The sequence below is a fragment of the Fonsecaea multimorphosa genome, assembly GCF_000836435.1.
Source record: "Fonsecaea multimorphosa CBS 102226 unplaced genomic scaffold supercont1.3, whole genome shotgun sequence".
NCBI classification, from domain to species: Eukaryota; Fungi; Ascomycota; class Eurotiomycetes; order Chaetothyriales; family Herpotrichiellaceae; genus Fonsecaea; species Fonsecaea multimorphosa.
Genome location: NW_015971637.1, coordinates 2,067,876 through 2,089,355, shown reverse-complemented (window position 1 = coordinate 2,089,355; position 21,480 = coordinate 2,067,876). Strand labels below are relative to the sequence as shown.

General features: G+C 53.5%; 8 protein-coding genes across 8 annotated transcripts; 6 read left to right on the top strand and 2 right to left on the bottom strand.

Moving 5' to 3' along the window:
• Positions 1 to 185: 185 nt before the first annotated feature.
• Z520_02575 (uncharacterized protein) lies at positions 186 to 1,177 on the bottom strand (the record flags this gene model as incomplete). The annotated part of the gene is made up of 2 exons (XM_016773088.1): positions 186 to 209; positions 266 to 1,177. 2 exons carry the CDS (start codon positions 1,175 to 1,177, stop codon positions 186 to 188), a joined length of 936 nt encoding a protein of 311 aa, XP_016636558.1.
• A 1,558-nt stretch (positions 1,178 to 2,735) lies between these two features.
• Z520_02574 (uncharacterized protein) lies at positions 2,736 to 4,621 on the top strand (the record flags this gene model as incomplete). The annotated part of the gene is made up of 4 exons (XM_016773087.1): positions 2,736 to 2,775; positions 2,837 to 2,919; positions 2,977 to 3,399; positions 3,464 to 4,621. The coding sequence occupies 4 exons, from the start codon at positions 2,736 to 2,738 to the stop codon at positions 4,619 to 4,621; spliced, it is 1,704 nt and encodes a 567-aa protein (XP_016636557.1).
• Positions 4,622 to 4,946: 325 nt separating this feature from the next.
• On the top strand, positions 4,947 to 6,898 carry Z520_02573 (uncharacterized protein; the record flags this gene model as incomplete). Its single annotated transcript, XM_016773086.1, has 3 exons — positions 4,947 to 5,084; positions 5,162 to 5,343; positions 5,416 to 6,898. The coding sequence occupies 3 exons, from the start codon at positions 4,947 to 4,949 to the stop codon at positions 6,896 to 6,898; spliced, it is 1,803 nt and encodes a 600-aa protein (XP_016636556.1).
• Positions 6,899 to 7,715: 817 nt separating this feature from the next.
• On the bottom strand, positions 7,716 to 9,581 carry Z520_02572 (uncharacterized protein; the record flags this gene model as incomplete). The annotated part of the gene is made up of 1 exon (XM_016773085.1): positions 7,716 to 9,581. The coding sequence occupies one exon, from the start codon at positions 9,579 to 9,581 to the stop codon at positions 7,716 to 7,718; it is 1,866 nt and encodes a 621-aa protein (XP_016636555.1).
• A 1,297-nt stretch (positions 9,582 to 10,878) lies between these two features.
• On the top strand, positions 10,879 to 12,037 carry Z520_02571 (uncharacterized protein; the record flags this gene model as incomplete). Its single annotated transcript, XM_016773084.1, has 3 exons — positions 10,879 to 11,296; positions 11,353 to 11,399; positions 11,462 to 12,037. The coding sequence occupies 3 exons, from the start codon at positions 10,879 to 10,881 to the stop codon at positions 12,035 to 12,037; spliced, it is 1,041 nt and encodes a 346-aa protein (XP_016636554.1).
• A 552-nt stretch (positions 12,038 to 12,589) lies between these two features.
• Positions 12,590 to 13,837, top strand: Z520_02570 (uncharacterized protein; the record flags this gene model as incomplete). Its single annotated transcript, XM_016773083.1, has 1 exon — positions 12,590 to 13,837. One exon carries the CDS (start codon positions 12,590 to 12,592, stop codon positions 13,835 to 13,837), a length of 1,248 nt encoding a protein of 415 aa, XP_016636553.1.
• Positions 13,838 to 15,090: 1,253 nt separating this feature from the next.
• Z520_02569 (uncharacterized protein) lies at positions 15,091 to 17,532 on the top strand (the record flags this gene model as incomplete). Its single annotated transcript, XM_016773082.1, has 1 exon — positions 15,091 to 17,532. One exon carries the CDS (start codon positions 15,091 to 15,093, stop codon positions 17,530 to 17,532), a length of 2,442 nt encoding a protein of 813 aa, XP_016636552.1.
• Positions 17,533 to 19,351: 1,819 nt separating this feature from the next.
• Z520_02568 (uncharacterized protein) lies at positions 19,352 to 21,322 on the top strand (the record flags this gene model as incomplete). The annotated part of the gene is made up of 1 exon (XM_016773081.1): positions 19,352 to 21,322. One exon carries the CDS (start codon positions 19,352 to 19,354, stop codon positions 21,320 to 21,322), a length of 1,971 nt encoding a protein of 656 aa, XP_016636551.1.
• Positions 21,323 to 21,480: the final 158 nt, after the last annotated feature.

Genomic DNA, 21,480 nt, shown 5'->3' with positions numbered 1-21,480 from the left:
TAGGTCTGCGAGGCTCCCACTTTCCTAATGTCTTGTTTGAGACTTCGTCGTCTGCATTTGGTCGCGAGATTCGAGTCGAAATGTATATTTCTTTGCTTGTTGTCTCCGAAACCCCTATCGTGAGCCCATCGACGCCAGTGAGGAACCCTGTGTGTAGAAAAGGTCTTCGGGGCCAAGAAATTCTCCTATAAGAATTGGTCTCGGAAATCCTGTCAACAGGGAGGCAGTAGTAAGTTTGGATTCCCCAAACTGTTGACCGGGCTACCCCAACACCCAAGATTGTGAGGAAGTAAGACCATGTGGACAGGATTGGGAGCCGTATACGCAGACCCTGATTTGTGATGGAGTAGGGTTCAATCCTTCTACCAAGAATCACAGGGCTGGATGGTGTGGTCCGGTAATTTGAGAATGAGGACGGATGGGGTGCTAAAATGCTACTCCATTCGTCGGGTGTGTCCTGATGCCAGGTCCAACAGAAGATCGATTGATCATCGCCATTGCGGATGATTTCCTGTTGCAGCCGGGTGAAGGCCTTCTCGCCCTCGCCGTAGAGCATCGGCATATTGATATTGAAAATACCGAGCATGCAGTATGCCATATCCTCTACGCGTGTGGTAAATCTGTGCGAAACCCAGCTCATCTTTTCGGCGTCGCAAGCGTCATCGAGATGCTTGGAGCCGTCGAGGTATCCGCTTTCGATCCCGGTGGCTTCAGAGAGCTTCGAGAGATGTAGGCTTTTGTCACCCAGCTTCTGCCACTGTCGGTCAAAAAAGATCAGTTCCTCCGGAGCCAGGAGCTCTTGCAACGTCCACCCCCTCGTGAACCATCGACTTTTCACAAATTCCACGAGCGGGACATCTTCAAGGTATGCATAACAAACGGTCGAACGTTGATACCAGGTAAACATTGAATTAATCGCCTCTGTCAGCTCCGCCGACGAAGTCTTGTCGATGCAATTGGTGTCGACCCAAAGGTACCTATGTCCATGACCTGATGCATAATTACAGGCCATGGTAATCTTGCGATACCCAGGCTTGGCTTCTCTGAGACCGCGGTCTATCCAATCTTGGAAGAGGACCTCGCCCTTGCCCCAGGTACGCGAGAGGATGGCATAAGCCGGAATGTCGGAACCGAAGTACTCCTCGAGTTCTAAGGTGTCAGTGTTGATGAGCCGCATATCGTTCTAGAGATATTCCTTTTTCTTCTGATGAGGCAGGATGTGCAGCGTCTGGATCTTTATAACACGACGGTAAGGCGTTTGGTTCTCGAAGCACGGTTGTGCAAGATGGGCTGAGGCAGGGCTATGCAAGCAATGCGTGGGGTTGTGGTGCAATCATATTGAACACCCATCCTGCCAACCGCAGCCAGGCTCTCGGGCTGAAAGCAGGGACTATCGGCAAGCGCTGCCTGATGCATTTGACTCGAACCCAGGGAAATCCATGTGCAGCATTGCTGGAGGACTGACTCCAATATGTCAAGTACCTAGGTAGGCATGATGCTAATACCATAGGCGCTATGGTAGTAGGTAAAGGTAAAGTATCTCTTACAAAGTAGGTGGGTAGCTGTGGCCTGTCCTAACACCGCCATTACTTCCTTAGGCACCTACCTAGTAATTACCTACCTAGGTACCTACCTAGGTATGTTCGTAGTGTGCAGGCATGTTTCATCCTAATCGATGGGAAGGTACTAGCATTTCGCAGAAAGCATCGAATGAACCGGCGCAAACATATAGTGGTATTCTCTGAGACTCCCAAATATATCGCCTCCTACTCTGTCACTGGGTCATTGCGAGTGGCACCCAAGTGGCGAGGATGACGATGAGAAGCTTACGTATAGAAGGCACAGGCGCGTGGGCTGGGTGGTGGGTGTGTGGAGGAACTCCGGATAGAGGCTTTCTACGCTGCCTGCGAAGTACAGGAAGGCTCTTGGGGGCCAGATGATGTGCATTCATCGACACAGCCTCATTCCACATGCATCATCTCCATCATCCATGGTAGTTGGCTCGTGGAAATGAGGACCGGGGGATATGAGAGATACGCCGCTCCGCAAAGCCCGCGCTGTTCTGGCGATAAAAGTGCCCGTGTAGATCGCGTCGCTCCGAATCGCGAGAATGTTTGATGATTGATGACGACGTGGTTGTGCAGCCCCAAGATTCCAAGAAGCCAAAGTGCGCGGCTGACTGGCAACTGGCAACTGGCAACTGGCCAAGATACGCTTCGTTTACATCCATGCGTGAAGGCCGAGTTACGTGGAAGGAGAGTGACAGAGAGACGCGGCCCTCTGTAGTTTTTTGCCATCTTACAAGAAAACCAAGTGCGAGGTTGATGGTGAGATGCATCACCTCGTCAAGTACTAGAAAAGCCCTTGGATCTCACTTGTTCTCTGTCCCTTGGTTTTCCTTTCTCCACATAACCTCCAGGCCTTTGAGATTTGCTCCCGAGCTGCGGTCCTGCGGGAGACGAACCCCCGGCACCCAGAACGTGCAGTAGTTGCTTCTGCGGGAGATCTGCCATTTGTCCAACCACAACGGACGGCCTGCCCATTAATTCAGCTTAATTCAGCTTCACTAGCCTGCATATTGGCACAAACCCATAATACTTCAAACGCCGCCTGTTGCCGCAGGCTGACCCTACGAGTTCCTCTCATCTCGTCGCAACCCATATCCGCACACCGCAGTCAAAGACTCGACGAGCGCTGAGAATCAAGTGGTGGGAGTCAGACCTTCAACCGCCGCGATGAAGAAGTTCCTGGGAAACATCAAGAAGAAGAGCTCCAGTATGCGCGATAACCCCCACCTTTTGTTGGATCTGCTAGGCTGACGAGAATGGTGCCCCAGGTCCCGACCGAAATGGGAGCAGCGGCACCACCTTTGTTCTGCCACAAGGCGACTCGCCTGAGGCTGTCGTGGTTCGTGAAGTCGTGAGTACTACTAACTTCCATCTCGTCGCGAGTCGCCAGCTAAAGCCCCATGTCCAGACGGCATTCTGCGAATCCGGTGCCCCCAATTCTGATACCGCCGGCGAAGAATACCTCCACCTGCCAGCCATAGTTGATGCCGCTGAATCCAGTCCTACCGCGGCCAAAGAGGCGGCTGCAACCATCCGACGATATCTGGGTAAAGATCACTACCAAAGAGGATTTGCGCAGTACAACGCTGTCATGCTCACCCGCATCCTGACCGACAACCCTGCCCAAGCCTTCACTCAGAATTTCGATCACAAGTTTGTCGCGACCGTGAAAGAGCTCCTGCGGGAAGGCAAGGACACTAGCGTACAGCAGATACTCAGGGAAACGTTGGACTACTTTGAGTTCGAGAAAGCGCCTACAAATGATAGCCTTGGCCCGCTGATGGAGATGTGGAAGAAGGAGAAAGGAAAGAAGAATGCTCTGCGCCCTCCGGTAAGCCTGTCCCGTCTCTAGATCTCGTCCTCGGAGGAAAGCTAACCATTTGTCGCAACAGCAGGCACAGACACCGGGCGGCTACTCCGGCCAGTATAACCAGCAACAGTCTAGACGCCGGGACACGCTTCCACCACCTGACGAGTTGGTCGGACGGATCGAAGAAGCAAAGACGACAGCTCGACTACTTGTCCAGACCGTCCAGTCGACGCCTCAGGCGGAGCTATTGGCGAATGACCTGGTCAAAGAGTTTGCGGAGCGAGCCAAAGCCATGCAGAGGAGCATTCAGTCGTACTTGAATGCCCAGAATCCTGCACCCGACCCTGACACGACGCTGACTTTGATCGAGACGAATGATCAGCTAAACATTGCCATGTCGAAACATCAGAGAGCGGTCCTGCAAGCTCGGAAAGCCACTGGACTGGCAACACCTAGCCCTCAACCACAGCCGGAGCCCCAGCAGAATCCCCTATTCGCGCCCCAACAGCACGTCCCGGGTCAGAATGTCTATGCTCAGACATCTCAGCCTCAGTCCATGCCGCCCGACCATGGACCGTACTCTTCCTCACCTCCTCGTCGGCAAAACACCGTCCCCACGCCCGTGAGTCCTCTGCGGAGGGAAGAGGCAGAAGAGCTATATGCGCCGCCTCCGGGGCCGCCTCCAAGCAAAATGGGAGCACCGCAAAACCCAACGCCACCAACGAGCCAGAATCCCTACGATTTCTCCCATGCCGCCGCCTTTTCGTCTGCCTATGCCGCTCCTGAACAGGCTCCTCCAGTGCCGACGCGGGTTCGTCCAGTATCACACGCCTATTCATCCAGTGCCGACTACGGTGTGGCTGAAAATCCATTCGCCGACGACGGGTATGGAGCTCCACAATCACAAGCGAGATCGAATGCGCTGTTTGACAGACCTCAAAACACACCCTCACCGAATCCTCCTCAGCAATACTCAACGAATCAGCATCCACAAGAATTGCCGAGCGATCAGCACCGGCCTGGGCCTTACAATCCAGGTTACCAACCAACGCCGAGCTATATACACCGACAAGAATCATCGGCAGATCATCTCACGATGCATGGAGGAAGCCCGCCTTCTTCTGCGACAGCGCCCAACGGGAGATCATCGTATCCGCCGAGTAGTGGCTATGGAAGCAACCCTGTAAGCCCTGTTGATGAGACACAGGGCGTGGGCAGGAGAATGAATGATTTACACATTTGATGGCGAAATGCGAATTGACGACATTAATGGCTTTGGGCTAGAGAATCAGGATACAGATACCCTTGCCTGCTGCTTCAGAATCTTTTATGTAGAATGACGATAAGATGTATGGTTCGCTTGCGTATCAGAATCAGGCACTACTGCCGAAGCTGCATGGAGACGGGAACTGCGACTGCGGCTTGGTATTACTTGGTACACCGACTGAACTTACTCCTCAATCCTCTCCACCACACGCATACAATCTCTGGTCCTAGATGATATCCTTTCTTTCGTTCCTATGTTACTCCTACAGTTCCCTCTACACACCGTGTAGCCCTTCACAAAAATGACCTCTATTCAGTTCCGGCCACCGTACACGCAGGAGGAGCTCGACAAGCTCTACCCCAAAGACCTGGAATTGCGACTTGTCCAGGTCCTCCTGCGCCATGGAGAACGCGCTCCCGTTTCAGCCAGATTCGGAAACGTGAGTCCTTCACAAACAAATCCATTCCTTTGCTAGATTTTCGGTGGTGGCATGTGCTGACCGCTGGGGGAGAAAAGGCAGGCTTGCCAGCATACTGGCCCTACTGCAATGCGGCGCAACGACTGCGCTCCGTCGCCATGACCCCGCAAGACGTGTCCCAGTGGAACTCCCTACAATGGCGAAGAAGACTCGAGCGATTTGGCGAGGACGATGGGCCGGTAATTGCGGCCGGGCCCAAGGGAGAGGTTGATGGTGTCTGGTATGGACATCCCTGCTATCCAATCGTCGAGCAGGACCTCAAGACTCACTGTTTTTCCCTGCCATGATGTAGCCAACTAGGCGAACTCACCGACCCAGGCCGGCAAACGACGTACACCCTCGGGATGCGCCTGCGCACCCTGTATGTGGACCAACTTCGCTTCATGCCCTCTCTTATCGCCAATGCCGACCTGATCTATCTGCGCGCTACCCCTCTGCCCCGCGCATTGGAATCGGTGCAGCAGACCTTCTGGGGCATGTATCCCTTGACGTCCCGCACGGCCGCATTCCCAGCGCCGACCATCGTCACACGCACGCCGGCCGACGAAACCCTCTTCCCCAACGACGGCAACTGTCGAAGATTTGCGCAGTTGAGTAGAGCATTCGCCCAGCGCACGGCCGACCGATGGAACGACTCGGACGACATGAAGTACCTGACGAAATTGATAGGGAAATGGATGCCGGAAAGCAGTGACAAGAAGATCGCAGTCGACTCACACCCGCGTCTCTCGGGCATCATGGACACCATCAACTCGACCCTCGCTCACGGTCCCGAAACTCGCCTCCCCAAGGAATTCTACGACACCCGTGCCCGCGAGATCATCGATCGGATCGGTGTGGAGGAGTGGTTCTCGGGGTACAATGAGAACCGCGAGTATCGCATGTTAGGCATAGGTAGCCTAATCGGCGATATCGTCGAGCGCATGACTTCCAAGATCGAGGGCGCGGGCCTCTCGATCAACGAGATCGGAGGGGAGAATGGACAGTTGGGAATGGGTCGAGGTGGCGAGACTGGGATTCGGTTTGCGTTAAGTGGTTGTCATGATACAACGCTGGCGGGCGTCTTGACAAGTTTGGGGGCGTTTGGGGGAGAGAAATGGCCGCCTTATACGAGTCATATCGCATTTGAACTGTTCAGGGAGAAAGACCACGGAGATGCAGCCAAGGGACAACCTCCAGATGCGGACTTCCTGACGCCAACGACGCCGGCCAGTACAGAACCCAAGAGCCAGCAGACACAACAAGGCGAACAGGCCGCGAGACCGGGATTTTTCGCCTCCTTCCTGGGGCTTCGATCCCCGTCGTCCTCGTCGTCTTCGTCGACTGACAGCTCAACCTTCACCAGCTCGAGAGACTCCTCATCAAACACCTCGGCCACCTCGTCATCGACTCCACTCTCCACACCCTCCCTGTCGCGCTCTTCCACCATCTCTCCCTCCGTCCCGCCGAAGGACCTCATAGCGCGGACACCCCACTCGGACCTGTCTGAGTCCCAAAAGCGCCGCCTGGACGGCTACTACGTGCGGATCCGCTACAACGACCGCGTGATGAAGATCCCTGCCTGCGCCAAGCCCGGCAACAATTGGAATGGCGACGAGTCCCTGTGCACGTTTGAGGCCTTCAAGCGCGTCGCCGACGGCTACGTTCCCAAGAACTGGAAGGTGCAGTGTGGCCAGAACATCGAGGAGGGTGGCGGCAAGGGCAGCGGCTTGGTGAGCGGGCCGGGACTTGACCAGCCCGCCGAGCTGGCTGGGCAGATTGAGGAAGGCTCATGAGGTTCAAGGTGACGAGGGCTTGACTCGCACAGTGGAACTGAACAAAACATGCAACGCAAAGGCGTGAAAATATGAAATAACCAACGCAGGGGGGCGCTGAAGGAGTAGTTAATAACCATTGCGGAGCTATTACTGCGTCCCTAATACATACTGAGTAAAGGTACGAGTAATGAACCGGCTACCGGCGGATATCTCTTCAGTTTCAAACTCTACCCTCGTCAAGGAGCGAGGACTTGAATTCTCGATACTAACACAGCGAACAATGATGGGCTGGTTAATAAATGTCCCCTTGACTTGATCGTGCTGTGGATCCGAGAGACTCGCTGTTTTCTAGTTGTACAATCGATGCCAGAATACCGCGGACTGAGGGGGGAATATCATCATGCTACCTACCAATTTCCCCGTTTCATTTCCTCGTTCTTCATTCTTCTTCTTGTTCCTTCTTCTGCTTCTTTCAGAGCTTTGCCCCGAGTTTCATCTCCAGCCGGATGAACATTTGATCCTGTCTTTTTCTCTATGTGTTCCATCGTGCTGTTGAATACCAGATCATTTCGTCGTAAGGGTAAGAGACACTTGAACCTCATTCTCTCTCTTCCCTCAAACATACACAGCCGACACAGAGGCTTCATGGGGTCGCCCTTTTCTTCCATGAGATGCCTACTCTTTTCCATTGCGCCTTTATTCCTGGATGTAAGACGAAAGTCCCAGCTCACTTTGATCACTGGCGTACAGGGTGGTTGTTAATCTTGGTTTTGGGCCGACATGGGCTGTCGTGGTCGTCAGCGACAAGCGGGTTTGGGCATGGCCGAGGACAATTTCACCAAGCGTAAGCATACCCAGCCTGTGCATGTATCGGATCATCCGCCCAGTCCGTCTTTGGATTTGGCGGGACATCGAACCGGGCTTTCTTCTTCTTCGTGGTCCCGTTTTCACCCTCATCAGGCTTTTGCTTGCTAGGTCGACTTGGCGTCTCTATCATCTCCGTCGTGGACTCGTCACCGGCAAAATCCAAGGTGATGTCCCCGGATAAGTGCGGTGGATGTTGCAAAATGCTTTCGAAAACCAATTGTCCTTCGTGGCTGGACAGATATCCAGCTTCGAAAGCAGTTTTCGAGGCAAGGAGAAAGGGACAGCGGTCATTACTGCCATCGTGAGCAATACACTCCGGCAACCAATTTCCCCAGAAGTCGGTCGACCCGCTTGTGTCAATGGGAAGCAGGCCGGTCGCGGGAGGAAGGCTATGGTGATACCAAGCATACAATCTTGGGAGTTTAGAGGCTGTCAGGATGATGAGGACGTGCGGAAGGTAAGGATGGAAGTGGACCTGGCGGATGGACTGCGCAAAAATCAGGACGGTAAGAGGGCTGTTCGTCTTGTGCGCATTCCAGAGGAACAGTGTTCGAGGTGACGACCGCAGCCGCGTGGCGAGCAGTGTATGGGTGGAGTTCAATTCGATCAGGTCCACTTGATCGAGTTCTTGTGACGAGGACTGAGAATGTGACGCAGAACGAGGTTGTGGAGTTGAGTCGGTGCTGGATGATGTGCTTGTCACCTCGAAAGTACCGGATTGTCGAGCGAATACGGGAGACTGAAACGGAGACTTGCAGGACTCCAGCCATACAAACGTCTTTGCGCCGTCAATCAGGTCTGGATGCATGAGTTTTGTCCGCGTGCGAGTACCCATGCTGCTGGTGGGCTGGTACCTCACAAGCACCTGCTTCTGTCCGTTGGCCAGCGCTTGGAGCGTAAGAGCGTGGTTATGTCGATTTGCCCTGGTCCAACTCCAGTAGGTAAGACCTACGCCGTCCGCTTGGTTGCTCAGTGCAAGATTGAGATCCCATTGGAAGGCCGCAGATTTGATTTCCCATTGTCTGAGTGTATGGCCATGTGCCGTCATGAACGAGACTTTGATACCATACGTGGGCGAGTCCCACACGGCCAGAAGTGGCTGGCCGGTCGGGCACCACGTCACGTCCTGTGCATCTGAGGTACTGCAATCAAAGGACTTGTATGTCACCTGGTTGTCGAGCCCCAATTCAAATACTGTCACTCGATCTTGTGCTTTGCCGCGGCGGAGCAGGGCAAAATACCTGGAATCCGGACATTTGGCCAGACTTCTAGCATCTGAAAACTTGATGTGGGGAATGTCATTGCGTTGAGGTCTGGTCAAAGAGAGTATAGCTGCGACCGAGCCGAACTCGAACATGACCAATGCATGTCTGTGGTTAAAGACGAACTCTACAAGGCCGAGTTTGCCCAATTGGCCCCCAAGATCGTAATCAGCAAGGATGTTGGATTTAACCCCTGTCTCATCGTTAACCTCCGACATCATATTCGGCGTTCTGACATCTGTGCTCAGTGCAATCAGGCGTTTGCTATCTGACAATAGCAGCCAGGATTTTCCAAAGTCACACTCAGACGACGTTGCGGACATGATTTCTTCGGCAGCCTGGCGTTCGGGGCTGATCACGGTCTCCGGTGACCAACGGAGGATGGTACAAGTTCGCAGGAATGTGCGGTCTGCTTTAGGAAGCCTAAGCCCATTGATGAATCTCCGTCCTTTGGCGGCTTCACACAGGTCGATGAGGTGTATTCGTTCATCCGGCGCTATGACCGCCAACGATTTGCCATCGGGCGACAGCACTGGACGCTGCAGAGCTGTTCCATCACTCCTGATCAGCATGGCGTCCGTCAATGGCAAAGTTAAGCGGCAGGGAGTTTGATCCCAACAGTACTGCCGAAACAACGTTGACTAGGAGAAACAGAAGGGGGTTTTGGGCGTTGTTTGTGATAATGGGGTGGGGGATCTCACTGTTTCCACCCAATGCATCCATCGCGCTTTCCCGAGGCGGCTCCTTTGTGTTCAGCATGGCTCCTGTTTGAGCCAGATGTTCATCGAGTCTTGCATTCAAGCCATCGTCTAGTGGGGTAGGATCGTGATATGTGATAGTGGGAAATGTGGGATGGAATGGTTCGTTAACCGCACAGACAACAAAATGCGTCTGCCCCGCCAACACGATGTGCGCAGGAGACGCGTCGACTCAAGGCACACGCGAAGTCACCTGATACCGATGAGTAAGCGAACATCCCCGGTTCGCATCTGCGCCTCTTCACTCTTCACCGCAGTCTTTCTCTTCTTCTCTTCTTCTCTTCGTCTCTTCCACAAATTCTCCATGCGGTATTAGCCTCACGAGTTGTTTTCCCTTTCCGCAGTAGTTACACAAGCTGCCGGTGGGTCTTCCCCGACTCTTTGATGTCCGGCTTACCGCTCTGCGACTTCCCTTTCCTCTCCTGCCCCTATCTTTGGCCGAATAGGAGAAGCAGAGAGGAAATCCAACCTTACACTTGTACCAAAGAGGTCTGCTCACAACCCATTCTTTGAGGATCATCCACTGAAAGAGTCGGCTTCCAAAGGCCCAGGGGTTGTACTGGTCGGGCATCCAACGAGTACGAAAGTACGAGATGATTATTCTCATCCTTGATTACTTAGCCGCTCCGGCTCCAACATCGTCCATTTACAAGACCAATTTTGACGTTTGGGACATGGTTCTCCAAATCTATCGAGATCGCTAGATTTGGAATCATGAGACGATATGCTGGCAGTCGTCAGCCGAGTCCCCGTTGGGAAAGCAAAACGGTGCTCTGGCTCCTGCTGCTCGACACCGACATTCTGGAACATCTGAAAACCCTTTGGTACGATTCTACCATAGACTTGCTGATATGGTGCCAATCCCCGACATTTTTCTCTGTCCCCTCTGCGCGCTGTTTACTCCAATATGCTTGTCTTTGGTACGAGAGCAATTAATGATCTACGACAGCCAAATCTCATGTGCCGGCTTCGGGTCAACAAAGTTGCCAGCTAACAGTCTGATCATGTATTTAAACCCCAGCACTCACCTTGCGCCTCAGCTCGCTATCAAAAAACCATTTAGAGGTCTCCTGATTTAAAACCATCCCATCATCCCGTTCCTGATCAGAAAATGAAGACCATCGTGTTTATTGGGGGCACCGGCGCGCAAGGGAGTGCCATTATCAAGATTCTCTCTTCGACCAATGAATACAAAATTCTCGCCCTGACACGTAGCACTACTTCGTCAGCCGCCCAGGATATTGGACATCTTCCCAATGTGGAACTGATCGAATCCAAAGCAACGTTCGGTTATGACGTTGACCAATTCTCTAAGGCTGCTCAACGATCCGACTACGCCTTCATCAACACTGATGGTTTCGCCCTTGGAGAGCAAGCTGAGACATACTGGGGCATTCGGCTTTTTGAGTTGTCTGCCAAAGCTGGCGTGAAACACCTCATCTGGAGTGGTCTCGACTACAACGGAAAGAAGACTGGATACGATCCAAAGCTCTACGTCGGGCATTATGAAGGGAAGGCGAGAGTCACAGGTATGAGCAACGCCACTGCAAGCTCGAATACTCCCTTTGCTGACCGCTTGCGCCAGAATGGATGCGGTCTCAGGGAACCAGTCCAATGGGTTGGACCGTGATCGTGAGCCTTTCCTCTCCCCGGACAGGCCGGTATTATCGCGACTGACGCGGGACTACGTACAGAATTCAGGACCCTATATTGAAATGCTTTGGGAGCTCCTTCTCCCGCAAAAGGGCAATGACGACGTGTACAGGTTCATGCTACCTCTCTCCAAAGGGGCTATTCCCTTCGTCCACCTCGACGACTTTGGGCGCTATGTTGCATGGATATACGCCAATCGCGCCGAGGCAAACGGCATGGTCCTCGGCATTGCTATTGCCCATGTTTCAGGTCCTGAACTTGCCCGAGCCTTCACAGCTGCAAGTGGCAAGAAGGCTGAATATGTCGATGTGCCCGCAGAAGAGCACTCTGAGAAACGCTGGAAGCATTTGCCGAAGGGTTCGAACACCAAGGTTGGATCTGCGTCTGTCAAAGACGATAACGCTCTCTTGCAGACGTTTGGAGAGAACTTCATCAATTGGTGGCACCTGTACCAGAATAGTGCAGACAACAAAGGGGTGATCCAGCGCGACTATGCTTTGCTGGACCGGATTCTGCCTGACCGGGTCAAAAGTGCTGAAGAGTGGATGAAGAAGGTTGGGTATGATGCCACCAGGCGTATCGTCCTCAGGTCCTCGGAACGGAGGCCTCCAGCGTAGGGACGAGGAGGTTGGCAGCGTGGCAAGCAACCCAGAGAGACTGCCTGACATGTCCTCGGTAGCAGGAGACATTGCCGGAGGAGAGATTGACAGGCCTTAGCGGACTTGTGGACCGTACCTACCTACCTACCTACGTACTTGTACTGTGCAGGTAGTCTTAGCGCTCTACCGAGTACCTACTGTGCCATACTGTTTGTAACCTGCTCCTACCCCCGGTCGGTGGCTGTTGTACTAACCAGATCTATACCTGACTACTCCGTACTAGTATATTAATCTCTTTGAGGATGCTAGTGACTCGTGTTCAGCCGTGTCTGGGGTACTCTGGGAAGCGCCAGGTGCCACCGTATTTCCACTCTCCTTTCTCATCATCAAATTCACTCGCATTAGCTTCCTTGGCGATTCAAACATGGTGAAGGCGTCCTTCGATCCTGTTACTAGCCCAGCCCCATATAATGTCTCCCCAGAATCTTCAACGCCATTTTCACTCCATCTCTCGCTCAGTATTAATAATAAATTTTGGCCTCGTTGCCGCTTCCATTCGTTTCATCCACCATGTTACTCACCACGCTCCTTACTTTTCTTGTCTCTCCTTCGGCTGTTCTTGCGGCTCCTCCAAAGGCAACCCACGCGAAACATCTCAGAGATCCAGGATTCCCAAACTGGCCGGGAGGTTCATCCTCAACAGGGCAACCGAGTTCAACCTGTTACACTATCTCGGGATGGCAGGGCGGCAAAGGAAGACCTACCACGACAACGTCAACTCAAACTCTGCGTCCAACCACCATCACCGTCATCCGGACCTCCACCGTCATCACTATATCTACCCCGGTGGTCACTGCTTCTTCTACGGTGACAAGCACGTCTACAGCTACTACCACAGCTCTCGGCGTGACTGACACTTTCACCTCCATCATCACTTCGACATTGACGGCATCGGCCAGCACGACGACCACGACGACCATCACTAGCACTAGTACCGATACTAGTACGTCCACCAGCACTGAAACGTCAACTGTTCCTGCGCCTGCTGGGTTTACTCCCATCTACGATAGCTCCGGCTACACGTCTCTCAACGGTGCGCAACGGCTGAAGCGAGAGGCTTTGGACACTCTCCAAAATAAGCCCAGATCCAGCCCAGCAAACCGCCAATGGCCTGGAGGTCAAGGGCCACCAACAGTACAAGAAGTCAAGTGTGTTATTGTAATTCAACCTACTTCCACCGCCTTCACAACAGTCACAACAACAAGCACGATAAGGGCTAGACCAACAACAACCACTGTTGCGACAACCATTACATACATTACTACCACAACGATCGTCCCCGGTCCAGTCACGACAACGGTTAGTACAATCACAACAACCACCACTACTAGCACAAGCACATCCACCGAGACCTCCACAGAAACAGATAGCACAACCACAACTACAACCACAACGTCCACAACCTCCTTCTACGCAGCTTGCGCGACCAACAACATTCTCGGTCCTCAAGTATCGCAGAACGGCATGTACGTTCAAGGGGTGGGGAATTCTGATCCGAACGGAATACAGGCCGACGTCCCCGTTGGAAGTGCATATGATTGTTGCGTACTATGCATCACAGGCACTGCGGTGGCTAATTGCCAAAATACTATCTATGACGCCGACACGGGAATTTGCAACCCCATTGGCGGGGATACCGCCGTCTGTCCCAATGGAGAGCAGGGGAATTCGGGCTATGTGTTGTTGAGCACCGGCCAGTACAATCGCTATGATTCGAATGGGCCGTGCGGGACACTTGGCCCTGATCCAGGCGCCTAGTTTCGTTTCGTGCAACTAGCTCGACATGCCGAGCTTTTTCATTCTTGTCCGTGGAATGTTCGTTCGCCCTTCCTTTGAAAATATAGTATGTTTCCGTTCTCGGGCAACGGCAATCCTAGAACGAGAGAACTGCGCTGGCGAGGCTGGTGTTTGTCGCTGATTTCTCGAATCGAGTAGTTGGCAGGCACTGAAGCGATATATTATGCAAGTCTCGTTCCACAGCTTGGAACATCACAAACACAGGGAACTGTAATCACGTCCGGTGTCTCGACGGACTCGGTCTCTGCGAATACTTGAGATCTGGCAGTACGTCGATACCAGAAAACGCCTTTACGTGTTGTGTACTATAGCACTGTTGATAACATTGTCGAAATGGCCGGACCACCTGGCCGGCACTGGCAGGCGGATTCCCGGCAACCATTTTACAGGCGGAGTATTTGCTTAGCACATGCTTAGCATGACCGCAACAACAACATCAAAGCTGAGAACCAGACCTTCCACAACTACCTAGTAGTCACCAGACATGTTCTCGATTGTATCAAGCACAAAGTGCCCCTGCACGCTGGTGCCAATCACTGCCCACCGGACCGGGGTTGTTTGCAGACACGAGGGTTCCTTTGTCTAGACGCAAACAGCAAACAGCGTTTGTGCACCGTGCACCTGATGGCACCTCCGCCGCCAATGAATGGTGTTGGTCTCTGTTGGATTGAACGATACAGCATCCTTTGAACATTCCTGTTCGGCACCACTTATGGGAGGATGGAGCTAGAGTACACATCAGAAGACAATCCACTGGGCTGGTCGGGCAATGGCCAACGAGCCTTGTCATGACTTCAGGCTCGTCAGGGGATGAGATGCCCAGCTCGGTGGGTACGTGTGGCCATGGCACATTCGATGTCTCGATCTACTACGATAGTGCCATGGTCACCCTCAATATCGCCAACGGTGATGACCTGCTTGCAGGCGTGGTCGTCGCTGGGCACCTTTCCCTCCCTCGAACCGGTCCTCCTTCGGCAATGCCCTTTGCTCTCACAGACCTCTTTCCACACAGCCTGGTCCTTTTGATTTGCACAAAGGATCGTGCAAGACCCGACTTCGCAATGTCCGCTTGCGGATGTTGCCTGGTCCAGGATCTCGTTCGAGGGAGATCCTAAATAGCGAGCTCTCCTTGGGTCCCTTGGTATGACTTCCGGGCCCCTCTTCACTAGGTATCTCAATAATTTCTCTTCGGTCTACAACCCGGCATTGAAACAATGAACTCCAGCCGAGGTGGTTCCAGTCGAGGCACTCGCCGAGGTCGACGTGCTCCTGGTCAAAGTGGCCCTGTTCAAGGAGCTCTCTCTGGGGGTCCTCCAAGTCAACCTGCGGCAAGCCAAGGGGGCGCCAATCCAGGAAATCCCAGCAACATCACTCCCGCTCCGCACTTACCGCTGCCCGTCAATCGTACTCTCGGCTACCAGGAAAACCCTCCGGATCCTCCTGCGTCTTCGCTGCTCGACAACGATGAGCGAGACGCCCGTCTCACAGCGCTCAGAAACCAGCTTGCTTACCCTCGCATGTTGTCGGGAACGACCTTGCGCTGGCATCTCGATCGCAACGAATGGGATGTCAACCGTGCCGCAGCGGAATTCTGGTGGTACGTGAATAACCCAACAGCAAGGCTGCCCCCCAGCCAACCCACTGGACCATATATGCGTCGCGGTGACTCGGTTGAACAGGAGCGAATTTTCACAGTGCGCGACTTTCAGACTGGTCTTCGAGAGGAAGCCAAAAAATCTCGGAGGAAAAAGAGGGAGGAAGCAGCGCAAAACGACATGTCCGATTCCCCCAGCAACCCCGCCAGTAACCTTCCCAGTAAGACCCGTAGCAGGTTACCATTAAACGTCCACATGATGCTCTTACATCATGCCAATAACTTTGTCCCGGAGGATGTGGAGACAGAAATTCAAAGGCGCATGGAGGGCCCGGACGATGATCACAAAGACCCAGATGGGAATTGGGATCTTGACGACTACGAAATTGAGGCTTCAAGGCTACGTCAGCCTCTAGACGGTCTGTTAGCCATGGATCGAAAACTCGCCTTTTTCTTGAACATCTCAGCCACCAACAGTGTGTACTCTGCACGAAAACTGCTCGAACAACACAACTGGGATGTCGTGGCCGCCATAGATGCCTGGTTCCAGGCTGGGGGGGTTCACGTGAGCTTCCCACCTCTCCCACCCGGGGATGAAGAAGATGCAGAGGATGGGCTGCGGGCAGTCAACGTTAACCGTCCTCCTCGGATTCGAGATGGTCGGTTCCAGTTCTTCGATCACGACTACGACAAATTCGATCGATGGCTATCAAAGAAGCGCAAGGCGCCCGGATCAGGTAGTGACACAGACAGCTCCAATCCGTCAACTATCATCTCAGCGGGCCAAGCCGGCAGCGTTGGCGCAGTGCCCCAGTCCCTTCCCGCTACATTGAGCAAACGACAGAAAACCGCAGCCAGCGGCGCGGACGGGGACGCGGACGTGGAGATGGATCCCGGACTAGGGTCTCCGAACGACGCGGATAACAGTTCGCAAGACTCGGGGCAAGATGGAGCACAGAATCAGCATCGCCGAACCCGCGGTGGGGGCCGGGGTATCCCAGGTCGTGACTATATCAGCGGTAATCGTGGCGGGACAGGCAATCCTCGCGGTGCTCTGATCAACCCTAATCGCAATCCCGCAGTCGTCCACTGTCCAGATCCAACAAAATTGGTTATCGAATACATCAAAAACGGCGAGTATAAGTGCCAGCGATTCAAAGGACAGTTCAGAGTCCGGAGAAACCTGCCCTTCCGATGGGACGACATGCCCGATGATACAGTTGAAGAGGTGGAATTTGACTGGCACAACAAAAAACACATTGAGAAATTAAACCGCTGGAGGAACGACCGTTATGTCCAAATCACAGGTGTCACTAGGGGGCAACCCAACGGTGGGCCATTCAACAAGTACGAGGAGCAATGGCTTGTGGAACAGGAAGCCAACCGGATCGAGCAGAAGTTTCTCGACATGGCCGGCCAGGTCGACGTCAATGGTAGAACTGATCCCCAGCGCTATCAAGTGGCCCAGAGGCATTTTGAAAATAGCTCCAATTACCCGGTCCCGTTGTCAGCTGCAGAAGCCAACAACCTCATGAAAGAGTTCAACATCAAGTTCGCGGGCAAGCGCTTCTATCACAAGGAAAACTACAAACCGAATTCCACTGGGCGTGGCCCCGTCCGGGTCAAGCAAAAACCAAAGGATATGAGCAGGGTGGGCGACGTCCCTCGCCCCCCGCGGACACTCAACGAGATCAAACAGCACAGGTGCCGAATCCCTGCTTTCTGCAAGCGTTTCATGCTCAAGCCTGACAAGGCCAAATGGAAGGACGTCCAGGACGGGAGTGAGTTGGTCAGCGACGTCGACTCGGACTTTGAGGATGAGAGCGGTCGCCGCGCTGTCCCCAGAGGCCCTCCGGCTGCCAGTGTTATCGGCGGCGCCCAACCTCAGACTGGCACCCAGGCTCGGACACGCACCCAAGCCCAGACAGGCACCCAAGCTCAACCTGGCACCAGTGCCCCCCAGCATGCCAACACTGGAGCTCAACCTGGTAGCGGCGCGGGCCAGACTGCCAACAATGCAGCCCAAGATGACGAAGAAGAAGATTCAGATATGTATGGCTGATCACGATGCCCCATTGCCACGCGAGGACTCAGAAGGGTTGAACAAGGACGTTGGAAAAGCCGGATCCCTCTGTGGGCGTCATGCCAGGGGATGGAGAAGGGCGTCTGCCGATACGGAGTTCGAGAGGGGCTGCGATACATGATTTCTGCAGTCGCTGTCTTCTCATGGTCTGCTTCATTCGCATTTTGGAACGTCGAACTTCTCACCAGACGGGACAAAAGTGGAAAAAGAGAAAACAGAATGCCTCGAGTGCATTGGATTTTTCCTTGATAGACCACGGTTATTCCTTTTCCAGTCCTCAGAAAACCAAACCATGATATATAAATGTATTCCTCTCTCTTCCCCATGCCTGTCTACCTTGAAATTCCCCACCCCCAACAGCGTCAGCCTGCTCAAAGGCCACACACACACACACATCAGCGAGCGAAGAGTGTGAAGAAAATGCAGGACGTGGCCTTGAGACACACATGGGTAGCAAAAAAAAGGAGCGAGAACCCAATTGCCCGGATGTCCCTGGACTTCCCGCCCTTTGTCCTTCCACCTATACGCATCCGGGCACAAACCTCCCCCTCGCCGCGTTCAGAGCAGAGGAGCACAGGGACCAAAAACCCAAGAAGCGAAGAGACAAAGAGCCACAAAAATGAATCACCTGGCACGCGCGAATCGATTGGATCCGGGTTCGGCGCGGCCGTTTTCAGCGGCTGGGAAAGAAGTAACCCAGGATACCAAGGTAGACAGGTCGGGTTGGCTGGGTGTGGCTGCAAACAGCTGGGCTGCGGTGGCTTGGATGTTTCATGACTGGTGGACGCCTTTTTGGGTAGTGGGTGAAATAAACGTCGAGGGTGTGAATGCGCAGGGGTAACATTTGATCACCGCGCACAATGTCTCTCTTCCGGAATCGTTGCTCTGAGAGCGACAGTACGAGTAGATAGACGATTCGTGGGCGAAGATCGTTGTTCTTGGCACTGCTCGCAAATCTCTGGGGGGGAAGAAAAAGGGGCTATTCAGCCTCGTCAATCGACGGACAAAAACTCGACGAGCGGACATGCCTATCACGTTCAAACCTAGGCAAAATTTCTGTTCGCGCCAATTGCAAGCCGTTCGCGTCGATGAACAATAGGGCAGATAAAAAAGGGTCATTGTTGGGCTCATCTCCGCGCCTGCCTCTGCATGGTTTACCCAAAGCAGCAGCCAAAAAAAGAAAGAAGGAGGAGGACGAGAAGGAGTCGCCGCATCCGGCGACAGAGAAGAAAAACCGTTCGTGGAATCTCGAGACAATCAATCCGCAGCACTCGTCAACAATGCCAGGGCAGCAGAAAGAGACTCGCGGTGGAGGAGCAGTGCTTTGATGGCCCCAACCCGGCGATGGATGTCCAGGTCTCGCCTCCAGGAGGGTAATGCGTCGGGATATACGTCCCAGATTATGTCCAGAATATGCCTGAAATGCGGTGTTGCCCACTGAGATTCTGCTCGGTGGTGGAAAATTGGCAATCGCTATATTCCTCGCCCGAGGAAAAAAGTCGCATCGTGGGGTTCTGGACATTGCAGCTTCGCTGCCGCGCCGTTGCCTCCTGAGTTGCCCAAGTTGCACGCCTTTCAAAACAGCTCGTTGGCACAAAGACAACGAAGAAACAAAGGTAGCTGCCCAGGACCGGCCGCATAAAGACGACTGCCAAAAGATGGATTCGACAGGGTGCTTAAATCCCCGTCAGAGGACTCCTCTCCCTCTCACAAACTGTCACCGTTGTCGAACACTTCCAACCTCACCTACTCACCTATCGTCATACATATCTATACATATATATAACCTTCACAAGCAATGTCAGCTCCCGGAGGTCCTCCTGGACCTAGCGGCCCCCGCCCACCGACAGCCATCGAGCGCAGGAAAATGGTCACCGCCCTGCGGGACCGGCTCCGACCCAACATTACCGACAGCAGCCTGCTGGAGAGGTACCTCAATTCCACAGACTGGGACGCAGAGGCTGCCTATAACTTGTGGCAGGCGGATAGGGCTGTGATCATTGCCGAACGTGGTGACGGCTCCGACTCCTCTTCCGAGTCAGACTCCGAAGATGAAGACGAAGATGAAGACGAAGAAGATGAAGAGGAAAAAGACGGAGATGACGCTTCGAGTGCATTGAGTAGCCTGACAAAAAGTGACAAAGAAGAAGAAAAGGAAGAGGGAAAAGAATCAACACTGAGCGACATGCGTTCAAGCCCCGTCGGCGGCGTTCTCAATAACAACTTGGAGCGAGAGCGTCGGGACGCCGCCCTTGCAATTCGCCTGTGGTACGAAAACTTTACGCCAGACTCAACCTCGACAGCCACAACCTTGAGTCCTTCGGAAGCAATACTCCTTCTCCACGTCAACGCGTGGGATCTTGGCCAGGCGGCCGAGAGTTTCACATCATTGGAGGACATTCGTCTCCAGCTCAGCGATTATGACCGGATGCGTACGGATCTGCCAACGGCCATCGACCCTGACAACGCCGACGTCATGAGAGAACAAGATGAAAGACTCGCCGAGTTCATCAACATCACCGCCCGGTCTGACTGGTGGTCTCTGCGTGAGGTGTTGCAAAATCAAAATTGGAATTTGATTGAGGCTGTCTCATTCTGGTTCTTCAACGGGGTCGAACCCGTTCAACCGCCCAGGAAAGAGGTCCGGAAATCGACCAAGGCAGACCCTGATGGGAAGAAACTTCAATTCGGCATCCGCGTCACCCCAAACGAGAGGTCAAGGGAATGGCCAAAGCCCAAACATTGTAAAGTAGACAGCGCCCTTTTCACGGTCGGCGATTGGGGTGTGGAACCCGATCAATACGTCGACGACCCCGACACCAACAAAGGCAAAAAGGTTAAGAAACCTAGAAAGGCCGAAAAAGGCCGAGAGAAGGGTGCTGAAGGTTTTCTCCTCACCGTCGATGGCGATCCTGATGAAAATGCGCAAAGAGGGTGTAAGAACCCAGACAAATTCCTCGTCGAGCACATCGCCAAGGGGAAGTATACCTTCAAACGCTTCAGACAGGATAAAAAGTTCGAATGGCCAGATCTCCAAAAGGGACAGTCACCGAGGCCTAGGTCAGCGAAGTCTAAGTCACCGAAGACTCAGACGGGACGAGTAGAGTTTGACTGGAACGACGCGTCACACATCCAGTTGCTGAACAACTGGCGTCGACAAGCTATTGGCCGAACAGTCAAGGGCTCCAGACAGGATGCCGGGCAGCCATGGTCCAAGGAGGAGGATGATTACTTGATCACATTGAGCGAGGAGCTTCTCCAGGAAAAAATGAACTCTTCGAGGCCTCCCACGGGTGATAAACTGATTGTCAGCACCAAGGCAAAAGAGGAGTGGACAGAGAAGTTCAACCAGAAGTTCACCGGCACGATCCAAGAAGGTTCGACAGAACCACGCGCTGATCGGACACTGGCGGCAATAATGCAACGCAGAACCCGCATCCAGGAGATTGTCGACCGGTTTGGAGTCAAACGAGACGAAAAGTACTTTTTGAAAATAAAGGAGAAAGAGGAAGCTGATTCGAAGCAGAAAGCTGGCACGAAGCAGATAGCTGGCACGAAGCAGATAGCTGGCACAAAGCGCAAGCGCGCAGACTTATCTGACGACGAAGACGCAGACCAGTCCAATGTGGCCACTGGCGGCGAAGTTACCGAGGACGAGGAAGAGCCCGAGGACAATGGAGCCTCTGGTAGCGAGGAGGCTCCGATGGATGAATCCTCCGGCGACGATCCTGAGGACGGTCAGGACGAGACCATGGATATATCAGACTAAGACTGAGCGGAGGATTGAGGCGAGGAGGCCCATTTGGTGGGTGATGCAAGCGTATTTCCACCTGGGAACAATTGCTAGGACATTGAGGACGTCGCCCGTGGAGTTGAAAAGATGACAAGAACAAGTCATCTGTTGGTGTCACAGCTGTTTCGATATTC